The sequence below is a fragment of the Haliotis asinina genome, chromosome 7, assembly GCF_037392515.1.
Source record: "Haliotis asinina isolate JCU_RB_2024 chromosome 7, JCU_Hal_asi_v2, whole genome shotgun sequence".
In the NCBI taxonomy this organism is placed as follows: Eukaryota; Metazoa; Mollusca; class Gastropoda; order Lepetellida; family Haliotidae; genus Haliotis; species Haliotis asinina.
In genome coordinates, this window is record NC_090286.1 from 60,134,870 (window position 1) to 60,155,194 (window position 20,325).

At 39.6% G+C, this 20,325-nt stretch overlaps 1 protein-coding gene across 5 annotated transcripts in view; it reads left to right on the top strand.

Moving 5' to 3' along the window:
- The window catches only part of LOC137291357 (uncharacterized), a 26,856-nt gene continuing 6,531 nt past the window's right edge, over nt 1–20,325 (top strand). Inside the window, exons 1-11 of one of the 5 annotated variants that reach the window (XM_067822673.1) lie at nt 855–1,000; nt 2,154–2,284; nt 14,107–14,215; nt 14,597–14,725; nt 14,959–15,165; nt 15,971–16,132; nt 16,526–16,715; nt 17,097–17,297; nt 18,118–18,417; nt 18,943–19,086; nt 19,495–19,745. In XM_067822673.1, coding sequence (XP_067678774.1) covers nt 14,114–14,215; nt 14,597–14,725; nt 14,959–15,165; nt 15,971–16,132; nt 16,526–16,715; nt 17,097–17,297; nt 18,118–18,417; nt 18,943–19,086; nt 19,495–19,745 — 1,686 coding nt within the window. In that variant the 5' untranslated portion in view covers nt 855–1,000; nt 2,154–2,284; nt 14,107–14,113. Of the gene's footprint in view, nt 258–739; nt 1,001–2,153; nt 2,285–8,498; nt 8,568–14,106; nt 14,216–14,596; nt 14,726–14,958; nt 15,166–15,970; nt 16,133–16,525; nt 16,716–17,096; nt 17,298–18,117; nt 18,418–18,942; nt 19,087–19,494; nt 19,746–20,325 lie in introns of those variants that run through there. The other 4 variants (XM_067822670.1, XM_067822672.1, XM_067822671.1 and 1 more) reach the window with 4 other exon arrangements.

The following is a 20,325-nucleotide window of genomic DNA, read 5'->3' on the forward strand; positions in this document are numbered from 1 at the left end:
GACCATCATACGATAACGCCCCGTGTGTGGCTGTCGATTACCAAGGTCAAGGCTTCAACAAGGCTTCCCTCGCACCTGTGTGTTCTATTTAGAGGTATTGTGTCATGGTGTGTCGTCACACAGACCCAGCATGGTTTGAGGAGGGAATATACTAAAGTAACATCGGCTTGTGTTTTGATTTTGCCCACCTGTACATAGCCACCCGTATGATGCCTGCATATGAGCTGAGCTGCAACAACATCCCACCAAGGTGACAGGTAGCTAATTACTCACCTTTACACTGTGTACAGATGTTGCCTCTCTGTGTGTTTATATCTGTGGCTTATGTTGTGGTCGTCGGAGAAACACATCACTTATCACAAACATAATGGCGATGCATCAAGAGCGGCATAGGTAGTGGACATGGTTGTTCTACCCCAGGGGTGGGTGGAATGTTGCAGATACTCTTGACTAACTCGTGCACCTCTTTTCCAAAGACAGATATTAACCTGTCCATTCGCCCCAAATGATAATTTTATTTAGGCAATTCTTCCGCTAGATGTTGCCATAATTTCAAACTCTAAACAATCATGTTATTTTATCTATTGTTGGCGTTGACTGTAAACCATGGCATACTTCCCGTTTCGGACAGTCTATACAGGATGAGTATTTCCAGCTTATGTACGGCCATTTAAGCCACTGTGAACGGGTGAACTGTAATATCAAGGTAAACAGTTTTAGGACGGTCACAACTACAAAGTCACGGTGAGTCATATCCGGTATGAAGGTAGGCAACAGTATACCCAACCTGAAAGGGCGAATGCCCAGGCTACCGCGTGTTGAGAAACGATATGAATGCTGTCAAGGTCGCAGCCGGAGACTTTACCCCAGCGTACAGTGAGCACAACAAATATTACTGCTGTGAAGTGATGACTTTACAGATCAACTTCGGCAACGTAAACCCTTCACCTGGTCACGAAATGAGGTGATCGGAAAGTAATGTATTTGGCTTTCCAGCCCGGTAAGTATAAATGTAGATGTGTTCAGCTTGATCACTGTTGATGTTTGCCAGCTTAACAATCAGATGGATTCACTGTTAATTGCATGGGATTTACAGCCCAATACTATATCATTAGAAAAAACAATGATTAATGGATGGATGATGACTGGCTGAATGATGGATAGATGGATGGATGGATGGATGGATAGATGGATGGATGGATGGATGGATGGATGGACAATCGAAACCTGAAATAGAGTAAGCATCGCGAACATTTCAGTGTTATGAGAATATGATACATTTCCACTGACTGTTTCACATATGATACGTTTCCACTGACTGTTTCACATATGATACATTTCCACTGACTGTTTCACATATGATACATTTCCACTGACTGTTTCACATATGATACATTTCCACTGACTGTTTCACATATGATACATTTCCACTGACTGTTTCACGGTTAACCACATTGACAACAGCATTGTTTCAGTTTCCTGCCGGAATATTGTTCACAAACAATACATGGAGTTAATGTTCGGGTTCATTTCGTGTACAATACCTTGAGAGTATTAATATCAAAGTCAAAAGCCAAAAAGGAGTTTATTTGTAACGAGTCCAAGGGCCCATATACATAACATAACTATACATAGTTATCAAGAGCATACAGATGAAGTCTAGAGTGTTTCTAAATACATATATTCCTTCTATATATGCATTGTAAATATAATATTGTACACGTTTGATTAGAATGTCCTGAGATGCACATAACATACTTTTAAATCTATGGATAGAAAGGAATTATCAATTGTGTTCCGAAGAGGAGTTATCCTCAATTCATTGTAAGACCGCCATATAAGTGTGAAATGATACTCTTCCTTTATAGCGGTCTTTTAAATGGGACAGAAACGTAAACTCTGTTCAATTGATTACCACATTCTTCATTGTAACGTAGTGGCAATGTATTGCATCTGAATTTGATCCAAGTAGAGCACACATTTTCCCCTAATATGATAATTATACGTGTATCTTTCTTGTTCAAATATGAATTGATTCTCTATACATCACGCATCTAGAGCTGTTATTCAAAGTGGAAGTCCAACTTTGAGAAAATTCATTTATCTATGCATTTTGAAACAAAAGTTCGTCACCAGCAGTTTGGTTTATCCAGGTGGTTGTTCTCTATTCGCCTACATCACTTCATGGTCTGTTGACCACAGATTACACAATGATAAAAGAGCGTCACCCCTATGATCTGAAAGTGGACTCGTCTATTTGAAAAAGGAAAAGAGGTATACAGAGGTATAAAATGACTTTATATATTGATATTAAAAGATATTTAATGCGTTCAATGTCCTATTTTTATTACACTGAAAATTAGCATATAATAATTACATATCAGTAATATCAGATACTTGACTTTATTCATTAATATTAAACGATATGTCATGTATTTAATGTCTTATTTCTATTACACTGAAAATTTTAATTTCATTAGTCATATGTCAATAAGTCAATAATATCACATCCACACACACAAACACGCGCGCGCACACATTGTTATACTTGGGTTTTTCTCATGACATGTCATCAACATACACACACGCGCGCGCGCGCGCATTATTATATTTGTTAGATCACACTTACTTGAAAGGTCATGTCCACTCATATTTCAACCTGAGGTGGCTAGCCGAGCCGTGGAACTGAAGGGGTGATTTTGTTTCAGTGGCAAGTTGATCAGTTACTCTGTTTAGACTGCTATCGGTAACACTTTTATTAATCAAAGGAACCACCAACGGTGCTACATGAGTTACATTTTACACATTTTACTAAAAAAAACGTTTATTCGCCAGTGCTGTACATGTAAACAAATAATGGAATTCATCACCAGTATTTTCATGTTGATTGGTCATGCAATCATTGAATTCGGCAGTGCCTTCAACATCTGGTAAACCGGTCCTCCTATCCTTTGCGACAAAGTGAACTCTGCCTCTGTAGGTTAGCAACTATCGGTACTTGACAAAAACCCCTTTTTATAGGATTAAGTAGGTGTAAAAGGAGCTAAACCTGTATATAATAAATTTATCCGTTTCATGCTATTTGATCCCAGGTGTGACTTCATATTAGATATACTTTTTACTCCACTAAACATTCTTATAACAACAGTTTATCGAGATCACTACAGCGCTGGTCAGGAGGTTTCATTATGAATGTAGGGGTACATTTTTTCATCCTAATTAGTCTGCTTTGTTTTGTTGGCGACTGGAGACGTATGCGAATAGAGATGTTTCAATATTGTATCTTCAGGGAGAAGTGATTAAAGTTAAACAGATTGTTATGACGTCACTTTTCTCTTTACGTCACAATACAACTGTTTTGTACATCTTCTAGCCTTCAAACGATTCTTGACAGACAGACGACTGACAGACGCTGAACAGGAAGGTTGATTAGGGTAACATCTTCGGGTAGAATGGAACAATCCACTGAGTAGTGAGTAGTGAGTAGTGAGTAGGATGAGCCTGACACAGGTTCGTTGCTTAGAAGTAACTTCTTCTCTTCTCAAAATTGTTTTTACTATCAGTTACTTTCGAATATAAAACAGGTTTGTCACGAAGAGGTTTGATTGTCATTTTGATTGAAACATATTTCATTCATTCGAGAAAAGGTTTGTGGAAAACATACTATACTATACTACTAGATATTTGTATAGCGCCGATATCCAGTTGGTTCAACTGCTCAAGGGCACTTTTTGTTTTTGTCCCTCAATTTTTTAATGTCCATCACAACGGCACACACTACAACTCTTGCAGCCTACCAGGCGCACCGAGTTAATGTGGCATTCCCATCCTTACAAGGTACGGCACCCGTGGCGAGCCACCTCCTCGTGGTGGGTGCTGGGTAACGCTAAGAGCTCGCCAACACCTCCGTTGTGGACCCGGGGGGATATTTGGTCCACCAACCCGTTTGCCGTTGGTTGCGGCCCTGTGTCTGTGGAGGACGGGCGTCTGGGGGTTGAGAGCACTGGGGACCTGTGACCGCGTTCCCTTTGCTCAACACGCCCCTTCGACCCTTACTTCACCTAGACGGGTGGTTGAATAGGCCCGATTCAGCCAATCGGCTGGTCATGCCAAGCCCTGTGTATGGACTGTATATATGCCAATGCACAAATCTTATTTGGAATTGTTTGATTTTCGGACTTGGCCTTATTATTACTGTGAAATTACTTGGATTTTGAAATGTGCTGGTGCTGCAAGTCGAAGACCCACTTGCGTTTAGCATTGTCCTTGTGATACTCCGTGGTGGGTGGGAGCTCAGATGATGAAATCTAACTAACTAAACATGGCTAACGAAACCCCTCACAAAAAGGAGCAAACATCAACTTGATACTGATGCCGTTGAAACTGACCACAGACTGCCCTACTCAATTGATTACTGGCCACGTTTTCTTGTTGGTGAGACTATTGACAAGATCCCTTTAAAGTTGAATCCTTTTGCCGTAGCTAAAGGTATACAAGACATCGCCGGTGATGTTAAAACATCACCAGAAACCGAATCTTCAGAAACCGTTACCACTAAACCTAAAAGGCCAGATCCTTTGAAAAAACTAAGTGGCAGAGCCCCGAAAGGGTCACAAAAATTCAGTTGTTTAACAAATATGGGTCTCTCGAGGACATGGACGTTCCTCAAAATGTCCATTCTAGGGCACATAGCTTGTCGCCCTCCAAAAGAGTGCGGGGTAGATCCCCAATAAATCCCCTCAAAAGATAGTTTATTCCAGTAATATTGTACAGTGTAACTGCAGATGATTGAAGACTAATTTACATGAATTACAGCTGTTGGTCTAAGATTTTACACCTTCGGCGTTATGGCTCCAAAAGACATATATAAAACAAACAGATACATTTGACCTTCGTCATTTTAATGCATATCATTGTTTTTCACCTCCGGGTGATGGAACTACTGGCGGATCATCCATTCTAGTCAGACAAAACGTTCTTCAAAGCCGTGTTTCACTTATTACTAATATGCAGGCTGTTGCAGTGAGAATTACTTTACATGTAGCGTTTACACTCATCCTCGATATCTCCAGGATATGCGTTCCGAAAAGTCTCCACTATACCCTGGACGCATCTACGGGTCGGCCCGATAATTTTATTGCCTCCCTTTGCTGGTTCCGCATTCGCACAGTAGCCAATCAGCAAGGCTGCCGTTATAACCGAACTTACCAGTGTCAACAAAGGTAGCAGTTGCCACTGCGAAGGTTTGGGGAAATCATACAGACAAATTTATAGGTCGTAAACCTTTTAAAAACATAAGCAAGAAATCCATCTACCTCTTTCAGAGAACCTCTGCATGTTTGTTTGCCAAGTTTAATCGGTTAGAGAATTTAAAAAGCGAAAGTGAGTTGTGATTGGTTCGCTCAACTTCCCAGCGTAGACACCTGATTGGATAAAAAGCCAGCCAAGGGAGGTAATAAATTTATCGGGCTGAGCCGTAGATGCATCCAGGGTATAGTGGAGACTGTTCGGAACGTATACCCAGGAGATATCAAGGATGCGTTTACACCATGCTCTCTCTATATTTCACCGTCTTCGACGTTTGCCAAAACCGATCTTCAAGCTCTGTATGACCAACTTCCGAAGCCCTGTATTATAATGGGTGATTTAAATGGGCACAGCCCACTGTGGGGTAGTGTAAATACAAACACTAAAGGTAAATTGTTGGAGGACTTTTGTTCTGACAATGATTTATGTATTTATAATGATGGTTCCAGCACATATTTACACTCTGGTATTCTGCTCTCGACTTGTCAGTCACAAATTCAGACCTACTAAATGAATTCGAATGGTCAGTCCACGATGACCTCTGTGGAGGTGACCATTTTCCTACTATATTAAAATCTGTAACTCCATCTGATGTTCCTTCATCATCAAGGCGGAATTTTAAAAAGGCTAACTGGGCTTTATATGAAACACTGTGTGCTGAAAAAAACACGAACGTTTTATTGACGTCCCTGATGCTATTAAATGTTTTTCTGATGAACTGAATTCCATAGCTGATGAGTGTATACCAAAGTCCTCTGCAGTTCCACATATTCGAAAACCATGGTTCAGCGATGAATGTAAACAAGCTAGGAAGGCAAGGAAAAAAGCAGAACATTATTTCCGTCGCCATCCCATGGCAAATAAATTCAAAACTATAAATGTTAAAGCGCGGCGTACTTTTAAACAGACCAAATGCCAATCTTGGCAAAATCATGTATCCAAAATAAATTCTCGGACACCCATGTCCAAGGTATGGAACATGATCCAGAAAATTAAAGGTAAAGGTACTAAATCTACTGTCCGTCATCTTAAACATGGAGATCACTTACTTACTAATAAATCAGATATTGCGAATAAACTGGGCGAAACTCTCGCTAAACATTCTTCCTCTTCTAATTATATACCTACATATCAGCAATACAAAAAAAAAAGAAAGCAAGAGAAGAAAACTATTAATTTCAATTCTGATAATGGGGAAGATTATAATTAAACATTTTCTATTCATGAACTCCATACTGCTCTTAAGCAAGCTCATATCACTGTTACAGGAGCTGATAACATACATTATCAACTCCTGAAGCACCTATCAGAATCCTGTTTAGAGACGCTCTTGTCAATTTTTGATGATATTTGGACTTCCGGGAAATTTCCATCTTCATGGCGTGATGCTATAGTAGTACCAATACCTAAACCTGGACGTGATCATGCGGATTCATATGCATCCAATTATCGTCCGATTTCATTAACTAGCTGTGTTTGCAAGATCATGGAACGCATGATAAATAATCGACTTGTTTGGTACTTGGAAACAAATAACCTTATAACAGATATACAATGTGGTTTCCGTGAAAACAGAAGTACAGTCGATCACTTAGTGCGTTTGGAATCATTTGTGAAAAATGCGCTGATTAATAAACAACAAGCTGTGTCTATCGTCTTTGATCTGAAGAAGGTATATGACACAACCTGGAAATATGGCATTTTGAGAGATTTACATGATTTCGGTTTGCGAGGCCGTTTGCCTGAATTCATAGGCAACTTTTTAAATAACAGACAATTTCAAGTCCGCGTGGGTCCTACCCTGTCTGATCATTACAATCAGGATCAGGGTGTTCCACAAGGCAGTATTTTGTCTGTCACACATTTTAGTATAAAGATAAATAGTTTATCAAAAGTTTTAAATGATTCAATTGATGGATCTTTATTTGTGGATGATTTTGATATTTCTTGTCGTGGAAAAAATATGCATACTAATGAACGGCAACTGCAGCTGTGTTTAAACAAAATAAATAAATGGTGTCTTGAAAATGGCGTCAAATGTACACTTCTGCCGTACATATAAACCCCATAAAGACCCAGAACTGTTTCTAAGTGGTACCCCTATTAAAGTTGTCAAGGAGGCTAAGTTCTTGGGACATATTTTTGATTCACATTTGACCTTTTGCCCCCATATTAAATCCCTAAAAGCCAAATGCTTGAAGGCTCTCGATGTATTAAAGGTTGTTTCTAATTCAAAATGGGGAGGGGATCAGACTACCGTCCTTCACTTATATAGATCACTCGTGCGATCGAAACTTGATTATGGTTCCATCATATATGGTGGAGCTTGTCAAAGCAACCTAAAACTACTTGATTCTATCCATCACCAAGGTCTAAGACTTTGTCTTGGTTCTTTTAGAACCTCTCCTACGACAGTCTGTATGTCGAAGCTGATGAACCTTCTCTCAACCAACACCGTATAAAACTATCTTTACAATACATCACAAAATTAGCTTCTAATGAGTCAAATTCTGCATTTAATTGAGTCTTTAATCCTCTTTATGAGGATTTGTATGACAAAAAGTCTTCCCTTGTTCCGCCTCTTGGGCTCAGAATTAAGCCATTTCTAACTGTTTCTAGGATTGAGCTTGACAGTATAGCTCCTTTCTGTCTTCTTTCTTCTCCTCCTTGGCAGTTAGTTAGGCCACAAGTTGACCTAACATTAACTACATTTAAAAAATCAGAAACCAATGAATTATAGTATAAACAAGAATATAATCAATTGAAACATAAATATAGCAATTATAAATCGTTATTTACAGATGGGTCCAAGGACGGTGGCGCAGTGGCTTGTGCCACTGTCATTGGATCCAGAACAATATCTTCTTGATTACCAGACAACAGTTCTATTTTTACAGCAGAACCTAACGCCATATTAACAGCTCTTAAATATATTGAAAGACACCCTAAACATTAAGAGTATATAATCTATTCCGACTCTTTTTCTTGGCTGCAGGCTATTAAAAATATTTCTTGCAAACATCCACTTTTAATAGGAATTATTGAATTGTATAATGATCTTGCCACTGGCCAATACGACATCGTCTTCTGTTGGTTACCCAGCAATGTAGGAATCTCTGGTAATACATTGGCTGACCTTGCTGCTAAAGCAGCACTCAACAAATCTGTGACACCACTTCTTATTCCTTACAGTGATTACAAAGCCACCATTAGATCTTATATCCGTGATCTGATGCAGAAGAAGTGGGACACCCAATTAGGTACCAATAAACTACATGAAATAAAACCCTACAATGGTTATACCCACTTGGGTTGTCAGTCCAGATTTGAAGAGGTCATCATGCGACAATATCGTAGTGGCCATACTAGATATACCCATAACTACCTTTTGAAAGGTGAGGATCCTCCGTTTTGTATCCCCTGTGATGAGAGAGTCAAGGTCAAGCATATCCTGCTTGACTGTGTTGAATTCTCCATCACAAGGGATAGATATTTCAATGTCAAAACCATCAAGGATCTTTTTACCACTGTTGCTTTTCATTTAGTTATTGTTTATTTAAAAGAAATTGATCTTTTGGTTGAATTTTTAGTAATATGTTCTGTAAATAGATGTATTTTAAATATTGGTAGCTTTAATTAGTAACTAGAATTGTTAGTGGCTGTACCGTCAAAGGGGGTTGAAGTATTGTAAAATTATTGTCCTCCTGAGAGGGTACGTAAGTCCCAAACCATTCGATGTAAATGTAAGTCTACCATGATTTTTAATCGTAGTATTCTTGTCATTTTAAATTTGGCTCTAGCATTTCGTACAATCGTCAGCAGCTGATGGGATGGTGTTAATCCAGCTAGGGTCCATGCATATAGCAAAGGCACTGTAAGTCCCCATGGTCCCTAGTATGGTGATCTACCTTCGGTTTTTGACGACCTATAGCCCGTGTTTTATAATGTATTGTCTTCTTTAATTACAATGTTTTAGTTTTTCATGCTGGTTTTATATTCATATCGGTGATATTCTAGTGTTTTTACTGTCCTTTGTCGACAGGTTTTTGTATTACACATATATTCCATTTCAGTGTGAAGTTCCCGTCACGATATGGCTGAAATATTGCCGATGTGACGTAAAATATTAACTCTTTCACTCACTTACGAGGTACCTATTCACAGCTGGGTGGACTGGGACAGATAGTCACAGTACTTTGTCCATGCTTACTGCACGTTGCTGTACCCGCAACTAGGTGTATGCACGTATTCATGTGGTCATCATCTGGTCATCTACCAACGGGTTCGTGGGTTGAGTACTGTACACCTGGGGTTGGGACAACGCTGAAAGAGTCTGCACATAAAAATGACTCCAAGGATTTTTACTGTTTATGAAAATCAACTGTGTATATTTTTCAAAGAAAATAATGCAGTTTTAGTTTCGTTCTTGTGTTATTATTTGGACAAGTCCATTATAATATGTAGGTAACAAGTAGTTGATTATCTGTTCATTGAACTGCAAATGTTGTTCTTCTAAGGCGTCTGCGAACTGCATGTCTGCGTAATGGGAGGACACCCCTTTGAGGATAGGCCAAAAGGTCTTTGGGTTATTGGTTGCTTGCTTTAATGCGCCAGCTTTGTTTGTCAGTTCGCGTTCATACTAGAGCTTTGCGAGCCTACAGATACCTTTATATAAATTCCTCTGCTTGCAATAATTACGTCGGTTTTCCTCAGATTTATTCTTTGGAATCGACGCAAGGCTTTGCGAGTGAAGTACGTTTTAACTTTAAAATATCTATCAAAAACGCATGAAAAGTACACTGTATGTTGCATTTTGTTCAATAGTCCGCTGCACCACGTACTGTTTCTTCAAACAAGTCTAGAACATGGTCACCATCTGTATCGACTAGTCTTGTTGCTTCAACAAAGGTGTCAGCAACATGTTGTCGTTGCACACATCTCACTTAGTATGCTTCCATACAATTCTGTCAGAGCGGTTTCTGTCAGTATTACCATTATTTTCTACCTGGTGGCTTTGCTCATAGAGTTTAAGTTTTGCAGTTATTGGCATATGATCTGAATCTACTCGAGACTCCACATAAAACGATTCAATCAGTTCAAACGCACCAACACTGGCAATATTAGAGTTAATGTTCTCTTTTCACAAACGAACTTAAGTGACTTATCTGATTTGTGAGTGACACGCAAGAAGATCAATAAAAACATTTAGATGCACATGTTTGTTTAGTTCTTTGCTCAAATAAATATAGAAATACTGTTTCGTCCGTTTTCAATACTTTGACCTGTGTACATGTGAGTAAAACCTCCGATGGAGAAACGCACTCAACTCAAACATTATTATTCATTAAGTTTCTTGAACTTTTTATAACATTATTAAAGGCATATGTCTGCTATTCAAATGCTCTAACGCGACCAAAACACATTGGGTATAGAACCACTGTACTCACAGGTTTATGAAGAGCACACTTTTACGAACTAATAATGTATTATTAGTGTTGGTGCTACTAGTGCTTATATGTAGTCCTCCAATATATATTATGAACACAGTAAACCCAAGTGTTCATAATATGTTACCCTTTTAATCTTGATGTACATAGCATGCAACGTTCATTGTTGTAGCACAATGTCACCGTTTCTGAAAATAATATTGTGTTATGTGACATTGTCGTTATTGTGTAACTTTTGTATCATGTTCTTAGCGTAATGCATTGCATTTGTTGATAGTCAGTGAGTGGGCAGTGGTGTACCACTTCATGTGCCAGATTTAGACAGCAAGATCTTCAAAGTGCTACAAGATTATTCCAAAATTATCTGCCTTCGTACGACTTAAGAGGTACATAACGCCCTGCACAAAATGCCAATATCAAGCAGTATTCCACCTGTACCTGCATTCGGTCTTCATTACACGTCTCATAAGCATGTCAGGGTTGCTTGTGCATGCCTTTAGTAAGGTCCCAGTAAATCATTCGAAAGCTTTTAAAGTAGGCATTTGGAGGAAACTTCCAAATTGCACACAGCAGAAAAGACACCATGTCCAGTGCGATTCCCTGTTTTGACCTGTGGCATATGTCGATTTTCATGTGAACAATTGACTTTCTTTTACATGGATTTGTAACGGATGTTACATCAGAGGGGCAGGGTACGCTAAAATTTGCACGACACGAACACCCGGTGTTTGTCGCTTTCAGTTACGCAGATTGTCATCATGGTTTCATTTACAAGCAAGGCATGTATTACAAATGTTTTGCAAACCAGTAACAGTATAATCGACAGGAACAATGTAATCAGTAAATAACATAATATCTTCAAATTATTGTAATACGAACACCCAATCGTACATTCTCTTTTGACAGTTCATGTAAACTCGTTTCTACCGAATAAGAGTAAAACTGAGGCAAACTATATTTCACACAAGTGAAGCAAAGCATATGCACCTTTTAACACCCGGTTGCATAACTTTAAGTACATAAGGATTTTGTTCACTCAACAAATACAAGGTCAAAGACTGATTTCTATGTTACAGTTTCGAGGGGTCGTGGTCCAGGCTTCAATACATTTTGTATTATCTTTGAGAACCTTTCACTGTTGATTTATATTTATACAATGATATATAACGCAGTTACACGTAACACAATACAAAATATTACATTTACGCTTTATCCCCATGAACAGCTCTGATGGGCTCGACGTAACCTCTACCAAGGTTTGTATCAAGAACCTTGTGGGGTCGAATCCAAGCTTTGACAAAATAATAGCCCTTGTTCTGTTTGCTCTCTGCCCCTGTACCCTGCCCATCGCAGTGGACATTATTTTATTTCGCTGCTAATTTAACGCTTGATTTTGCCACATACTGACTGAGTGAGTCGGTTAATACTGAATGTCACAGCGGCAATACAAAGATTTCGATACTAAATTCCAGATTCAATATTCAGATGAATGAATGAATGAATTTTGGCCGTTCATGACCCTTTTTTCTGTCGGGCATGTGTTATAATTGCCATCGCTGTTCTCTCAATGTAGTGTTTGCGTGATGTCATTTGTCAAGCAAGATCTTGTAACTGTGACAGCTGTTGCAGTTGGGTTAAGTCTTATCCCCATACGATGCTGAAGGTATACAAGCATACGACATAAGCTGGGTTAAGTTGAGTCTTATCATGACATACTGTGAAGGTATACAACTAGTATATAACATAAGCTGGGTTAACTGGAGCCTTATCATGACATGCTGTGAACGTATACAACTAGTATACAACATAAGCTGGGTTAAGTGGAGTCTTATCATGACATGCTGTGAAGGTTCACGACTTGTATGCAACATAAGCTGGGTTAAAGGTCACATGCAACCAAAACATAATTAAAACACAGTTATCACTTATCCATGATGTATGAAATGCATTGCTGATTAAGAAAAAAACCAAATAAACAAAATTATAAGCGTATAATTGCAGATCAAAAGTGCAGTATTTTGTACTTGGGTTTTTCTCCCTCGAAACGAAACTGCCGCGGTACCGCACCCAGTCAGAGCCAGCGGGTGTGTATTCAAGTGTAACGGGGCTTTTTCATTGGCCACTGGTTCATTTGCCGATACTCATAGACGGCCTTTCGTCTATGGCTTATAAGCCCGATAGATGTTAATTGCTTGTGGTCAGTGATTGAAGCCAGCCAGCCAGACATGTAAGTGTCAATAAGTCAGACACTGAATTTTCTCTGTGACAGAATCTGTTTATCACAATCAACGTGTTTTCTTTTTATATATGTAACGAGTAGATAATTTACTTGTTTGTGTACAGACAAGCTTAGACTACTGCTCACGACATCATACTCCAGGCAGGCATACTATTTCAAGCTCCGCGAACCTATTCACTGCGCATGCGTTATGAGCGCAGAGCATCATAGCTGTTGAAAGCACTTTTCCCCCAGCGTTGGGGGAAAATTAGTGAATCGTTTGTACTCCGATTTCGCGGGCTTTTTAACTTTATAAGTTGAATTGGCACTTTTGATGATTTCTTCTTTGAGATGCATGTTTAATGTTTAATATATATACAGACAGACAGACAGATAGATAGATAGATAGAACTTTTGATGATTTGTTTCGATAAGTGCATACCGAAAGCTATCAGAATCTGCAAAGTTGTGTATTGCGTTTCATGTGACTTTTAGTGTGTGAGTTAATACTTAACGTCACATCGGCAATATCGCAGCCATATCGTGACGACAACGATTAATTATAGAAATACAAATGAGTTAATAGCACATACATTGTAAAAACCTGTCAACGAAGGACAGCAAAAGTTACTAGAATATCACAGAGTAAAATGTAAAACAAGTGATTAGACCTAAAACAATGTATCTATAGAGCACAATACAATATAAAACTGAGCTATAGGTTGTCAACAACTGAAGTTAGATCACCATACTAAGGACCATGGGACATGTGACCTTTAAGTAGAGTCTTATCACCATGACATGCTGAGGTTACGCGACTAGTATACAAAAAGTACAAGTAACTCCATCAAATGCCACAATATCCATTGTGAGTCACACGAGTCAAAGAGCCGTATGTTGCGTGAGATTCACGACAATGGTAACATATTTAGGGTCCATTAATAATGCTGTCTGCAATGATAATGCTACAGTGTTGCGATGCAGAACTAAACTGACTGACTGCCCTTCGTGAGCCATCCCTCCACGACACAACATGTTTTCTAATGATGCTTTAAGTGACTATGTAACTTGACTATGTAAAGACACTCTATCGCAAGGTAGTCGAAGCATTTCTAAATGTTCACATGTTCGCAGTTGAAACATGACATCACTGAAGAAGTCGGACCATGGCGTCACGTCCAGTTACCCCGAACGCAGAAAGACATCTGACCACCACGCAGACAGGGGCAGTATCATGGACAAGGTAAGTGCCACTCAGTACTTTTACACGTTGAATTGGTCCTTGTTTCACAAAAAGTGTGTATCGACATCGCCTTTGTCTTACTGATATTAATGGTAAGAATAAAGAATAATAAAATTTGTGTTGTAAATCTCTTACATAGTTTTCGTCTTCTTATTTATTTAACGGGTATTGTTTTCAGTTGAATTTGATTGTTGTCCTTTGACTCTTTGTTCCGCAATCGTCACAATCATTGCTCTGTTCATTATTCTGTTGAAGGCCTACCTTAAATTACACAGTCTAACGCTACATTGGCAAATGCTTGACATTGAACAAACATTTTGTAAAAAGTTCTATTACCGCATTTAATCTACAAATTCAATTTCAGACATGTATATCTTTCAGTCAGGGAGCCAGAAATTCAATGGCATACGTAACTGTCACAGCAAAATCAGGCAGGTAGTGTCATCTGCATTCAAGGACAATATTTCCCAGAGAGATGACTCTAGCCGGCCTCGACACAGGACCACCTCGGTGAGTAGTCAACACTCTTCCCACTTATGGCTTACCCAGTTTGCTTGGGTGAAATGGATTGTTACTTTGACACAGGAATCTGTCCTCACGCTTTCATTTCCCAATTAGCTGATACTTGTGAAGACGTCTGTGATTACAGTTGATTCACGATCACCATAACTCATCGAATCTAAAGGGCAACGTTAGCCCAAAGACCGCTCAATATGTGTAAGATAATGATACGATTGTTGCAGGAAAGTGACATCTCCATAAAAATGCATGATCTCCAGAAGGAGATGGAGAGGCAAAGCGAGGGACAGGAAAACATTAAGCAGAGCCAGGACGAGCTGAAGAAGACAATGATGGAACTGAAGGACTGTGTGACATCTCGATCGCAGAGTGTTGGTGACGTTTTCTTTCAGGACGACCAGTATTGCACACCAACACCAGCTGTCCGCAAGGTAATTTCAAGAATGTGTATTTGCTTTTAATCAGATATCTGGTCAGGCTAGGTACACTTAGTCTCAGTACTTTTCGTTACACTCAATTACTGAGCCTAAAAAAACCCTAGTAGGAGGTCGCGTAACCTTTGAGCGACCTATGACCAAAAAATCAAACGCTAGAAGGCCGAACGGAGTTAACCAATCAGTCAACGGTTACTGTTCAGGGTTTGGCGGGACTTAAAAAATTCGCTAGTCACTTACACTGATACCTAAATAAAGGACAATGCGCATAGACACAGGTAATTGGCGTGCAGTATATATGCTTAGGACTTTCTAATGACATGGTTACCATTAACTAATATTTCCACAAGCTGACATCTTTGAATATTGATTATAAAAGCTACTTTCAGCGACTGTTTGCTCACTGTTGACAGTATTGTAGCGTGCTCCATGTGTATTACCCGGTACCGATCGTATGGAAAATAGCATTCGGAATCGTTTGGGTACAAACCTTTCCGAGGTAAAAGTTCAAAAGGTATGTGCGAATGTCCACTTTCGCGATTTGGTAAGCCGTGTTCTGATTGGTCAGTTTCAAAGGTTACCTGACGGGACCTCCTACTAGGGTTTGTGAGACTCGGCAGTGGAGTGTTACCAAAAGACCTGTGACTAAGTTTACTTAGACTGGATATATGATAATATTCAAATTCGCTCACTAAAACAAAAACCCAGCAGCGTGGAATACTTTATTTGCTGATTCAGTTTGAGTACAGGTCCACGTCTCTTCTTTTCTCTGTTTATTATTTTTACATACATTCCGCTTCAGATGCTCTCTCGCACCAGCAGCTCCAACAGTGTGCCTGCTTTTATTTTCACATCTGGGACAACCTCAGATTTCAGTGAGCTGTCGTCATGCAACTCTGGCTATACAAAGGCAACGGACATCTTGCGACAGAGAGACAATTTGGAGACATGCCTGTCAAGAGAGGTAGCTTGGCCCCTTTCAGAAATTAAACAATTTAGAGATGTTTGGGAGTGTGCCTGTCAGTCTATGACAGAGAAAGCACACACCCCACAATGTTTGGATGTCATCACTGAACATCACAAGCCTTCAAAACTTGTGACACAACATAAAGCTATTTAGAGGAACGATCATCTGATACACAGTGTCGTGAGTGAACAGACTACCGTTGTTCCGAACAAGAAAACATTAAAATATAACAAACATTTTATGTAAAACCTAATATATCAACTCAGGAACAACTTGCCTGTTTCAGACATCTATAACAGGGACGAGGGCAATGGTTATATGCATCGACATAAAAGAATGTCTAGTCTAAATGTGAATATTCTTACATAATGTTAATCTTCACGCGAACAGATGCTGAGGAATGTCGAAACACATCTCAGAGATGTTGAACTCAGAGACCAGCAACTTTCTGACGATATGGCGCAACTGATGGCCTGTGTTAAAGATCTCTGGCGTGTCAACACTCGGAATGGTGATCTCAGAAAAACTCCCCTGCCTCCTCACATCCAAGCTTTTTGCATGAACCTGGAGGATATCATACGTACGGACCATGATATTGATAACAATGTCTATTTTTTTACGATATGATTCACCTAATTATTTGAACCCAAAGCAGTCGGACCGTGGTCGCCAAGTCATATAATGCAACATGATTTCTCTGAGGAGAACTGATCCATGACTTCCCCTGATTGATATCTTTGACTTGTGTTCATCAAATACGTTCCAGTTAGTATAAAGTCTCGTTTCTTGGTCACAGTGAGCTCCTCATCAGCAGTGAGGATTGACGGGCATCAGAAATACACAATTAAGGATCAAGAAATAGGATTATTGGTAAAGCAACGTTAATCTCTTCAATCAATTACATCCTATGACGTTTCAAACAGTTGTACAATTTACTGAAATTAAAATTCCACCTTTCCAGATGTTCGTGTGCCTGACCTGGCGAGATATCTTGGCGTGTCTGACATGAGTATTCTACAGGGTAATAACGCAACCAATCGTAGCCTCTTCTGGGGAGTAATTCACCAGTGGAACAGGGAGTGTGATGCTAAAGGTTCACCTGCTCTGCTAGAACAGCTCATAGATGCATGTCAGAAGTGTGGTATTCACAACCCTTTAAAAGGCAAGACTAAGTATATGAGTTTCATGCAATGTATACCTCGTACAATAAACATGAAACAGTAACCTACTCCATGTCATTTACCAAAAACATGATCAGTATCGGCTATGAATGACGCTCAAGTGTTTGATATTAGCATTGTTGTCTGGCATATATGTGTATATATGTCATATACACATATTGTTACGAGAGTAAGTTCTTTTCTAACTTGTATGATCATTGAATAGGTGATAGTTATTATGGGTCACATCTCGCGTCATATATGTTCAATGACAACATCATTTTAGCTGTGATTTTGATAGCGCCCCAGAGTTGCCTCCCTTGACTGATTGTGTATCTTATTGATTTTCGGGTATCCAGAAAGTTCTAAGTGAATGGCGATACTGCCACGCTTTACTCGAATGTTCCCGACACTGTGTCAGTATATATGAAGACTCGGAATTATACTGGAGGTGTATGCCTCTGCTTATCATCGTCTATTTGTCAACATCCTGTGATCTACAATCTACATTTGAGATTGACGCTTAGAGCCTAAGTGCTGTTTGTGGAAACAAGCTCCTCTTAGTATTTCTGTTCTCACTGTAAATACCAAGATTTTGGTGATTTAATATTTGAAATTTGTGACCCATTACCTTAGATTTGTGAAACAACTGGATTGCACTAGAAATCTGTATTGTGATCCATTGTAACTTGCTCAATGTGTTATTGAATACTTTAGACTTGTCTGTGTTACATTTGACTGGTTCAAAAGGAATTTCTTATACCTTTTGTCACGGCAATTTATTAACCGTAACAATATAGTTAGTGGTTCTTTTCGTTACAGTGGAGCCAATGCCGGTGCAACATCGGCGGATTCTAGAGCAAAACTACTCGTACTTGGCCGAGCATGTGATGGTTCCTCTATTGCTTACTTATCTGAGGGACAGTGGTTTTCTCACCAGTGATCTTGTTCAGTATGTGCTGCAGCCCAAACCCAGGCCGGAGAAAATCAACCGACTGGTGGACATCATGACTGTGTTTGGCAAAAAATCACTATCCCTTCTGCAAGATGCTCTCAGAAGGTCAGATCAGGGTCATATTGCCGAAATGTTGATCTGCAGGGATGAAGAAGCGCTTGAACCAGGTGGGCGAAGCGTTTTAGTACCTTCATCCTTGCTATATTAAGACTGGTTATTCTTCATGAAAACGGATGCATTCATTTTGTCTAATTAGTGACAAAAAGCATCAAAAAGGTATCTGCTCTCTGATATCTACCATTATACATACGGCAGTTACACAGCAGGTCCATTATAAATCATTGTGAATGCCTGTCACACTAAAATACACAGGTCTTGTCATCAGCGCTAAATAGCACTCACATTATGTGTGGAATACCTGTACGGTGAATCAAAGCCATGGTTTTCAGAGGCACCCTCTGCTGTATAAAAGAAACAAGCAAAGAATTAAAGAGTAAGAAAACACAGTATGACACCAGAAGAATGCTATCAGAACCATGGGTTCTTTTCGCCAGGTTTCCTGCACATTGTAACATTGTGAGACTTGACCTCGGTATTATGATCTTTATGGTCATTGTGATTCTTCCTAAACTGGTTATACCCGTGCTGTTGTCTGCACATGTGTGGCATGCGTGTTGTATGATGTTTTCCAGACCTGGGTGCTTCAGCTCTACCTAGTGACACGGTGCGCCTCCTCGAAAGCCTTAAATGCCAACTGAGGGAACTCAACATCTCGACGGAGCAGCTCAGGAGGCAGAAGGAGGTGTGTCAGGTACCCTCGGGGAGGTTGTGGTCAGGTGAGACCTGAGTATTCTTCATGTCAAAAGCGTTCATCGGCTGGGGACGTAACGTCATCAGGACCTGCGCATCACAGTGGCGTCAAAATTATTTATTTCTCAGAGACTTCTATATGTGATCGCAATAAGGGCAAAGTGATCTTAAATGTTTGCCGTTTCTAGGGTAAGAGAATATATTACTGACGGATCAAATGCTGGTTTACATGCTTCTTTACCCGTTGTGAGCGCACATGACATTGACATATTACTGATCAAAGTCCAGGTTTCATGCGTTCATGCCACCATTAGGAACGCTGAAGGTTTGCATATGAAAAATTGAATGGTGGGGCATTCATATGCGTCAATGAAAATTTTAATACTAAATGTTTTACAGTTTTTACAATACTAAATCGACTGAACGTGTTTCAGGACTGTTTCTGAACCTAGCGGTGTCCGTGAAAATCCCCCACCATACAGAAAATAGTCTGAGGCTACTTTGGGAGGCAAACCAGCTACGTGATTTTAAACACGACCACATTGTACAGCTGATTGGTGTAAGCATGCAGCCTGACCCTCCTTGGATCGTCACAGAGTCGATCACCGGGAACCTGCTCAATCACATTCGGGGTATGCAAGGAAAGGAGGTCAGCGCCTCCATGATAGTTGACATGACAATTCAGGTAACAGTTATAGAATACGTGTTATCAGTGTGTCTGACTGAGTTAGGTGTGTAGCCGTGACAAACTGGGTCATTGTGGGAGGACAGGCTCATGTGGCACGGTCATGGACGTTTTATAGAATTGTTAATCCCACAAGACCGGATACTAGAAGGGCATGACAAATGGCATGATACTGAAACGACATGCCTAGAGACATGGCAAATTGTTGTAGGCATGAGTTGGAAATGTTTTAACCCATTTACGCATATCATCCTTCTTGGGGATGGTTAAAGGTTACTTCAAAACAGCATTTATCTCCTATTAGTGAAGGAAACACCTTGCAGTATAAACGTGAGCGAAGCTGAGTAAAGTTTTTAGACGTCGAAACATTCACATTACTTGTAGAGTCTAAGTTCTTTAAGCATTGCCACATCCATATCCGAGGTAGGTTCCCTGCCAATTCAACGATGATTTTATTTTTTGGTCCCTATTTTAACCATGTATGTTCATTAGAATGTGTTTAAAATCTTCGTTGTTCATGCAGAAAAATAAAATGAAAATGGTTGGGTTTTTCTCTAACCTAAATGGGACATTATGAACT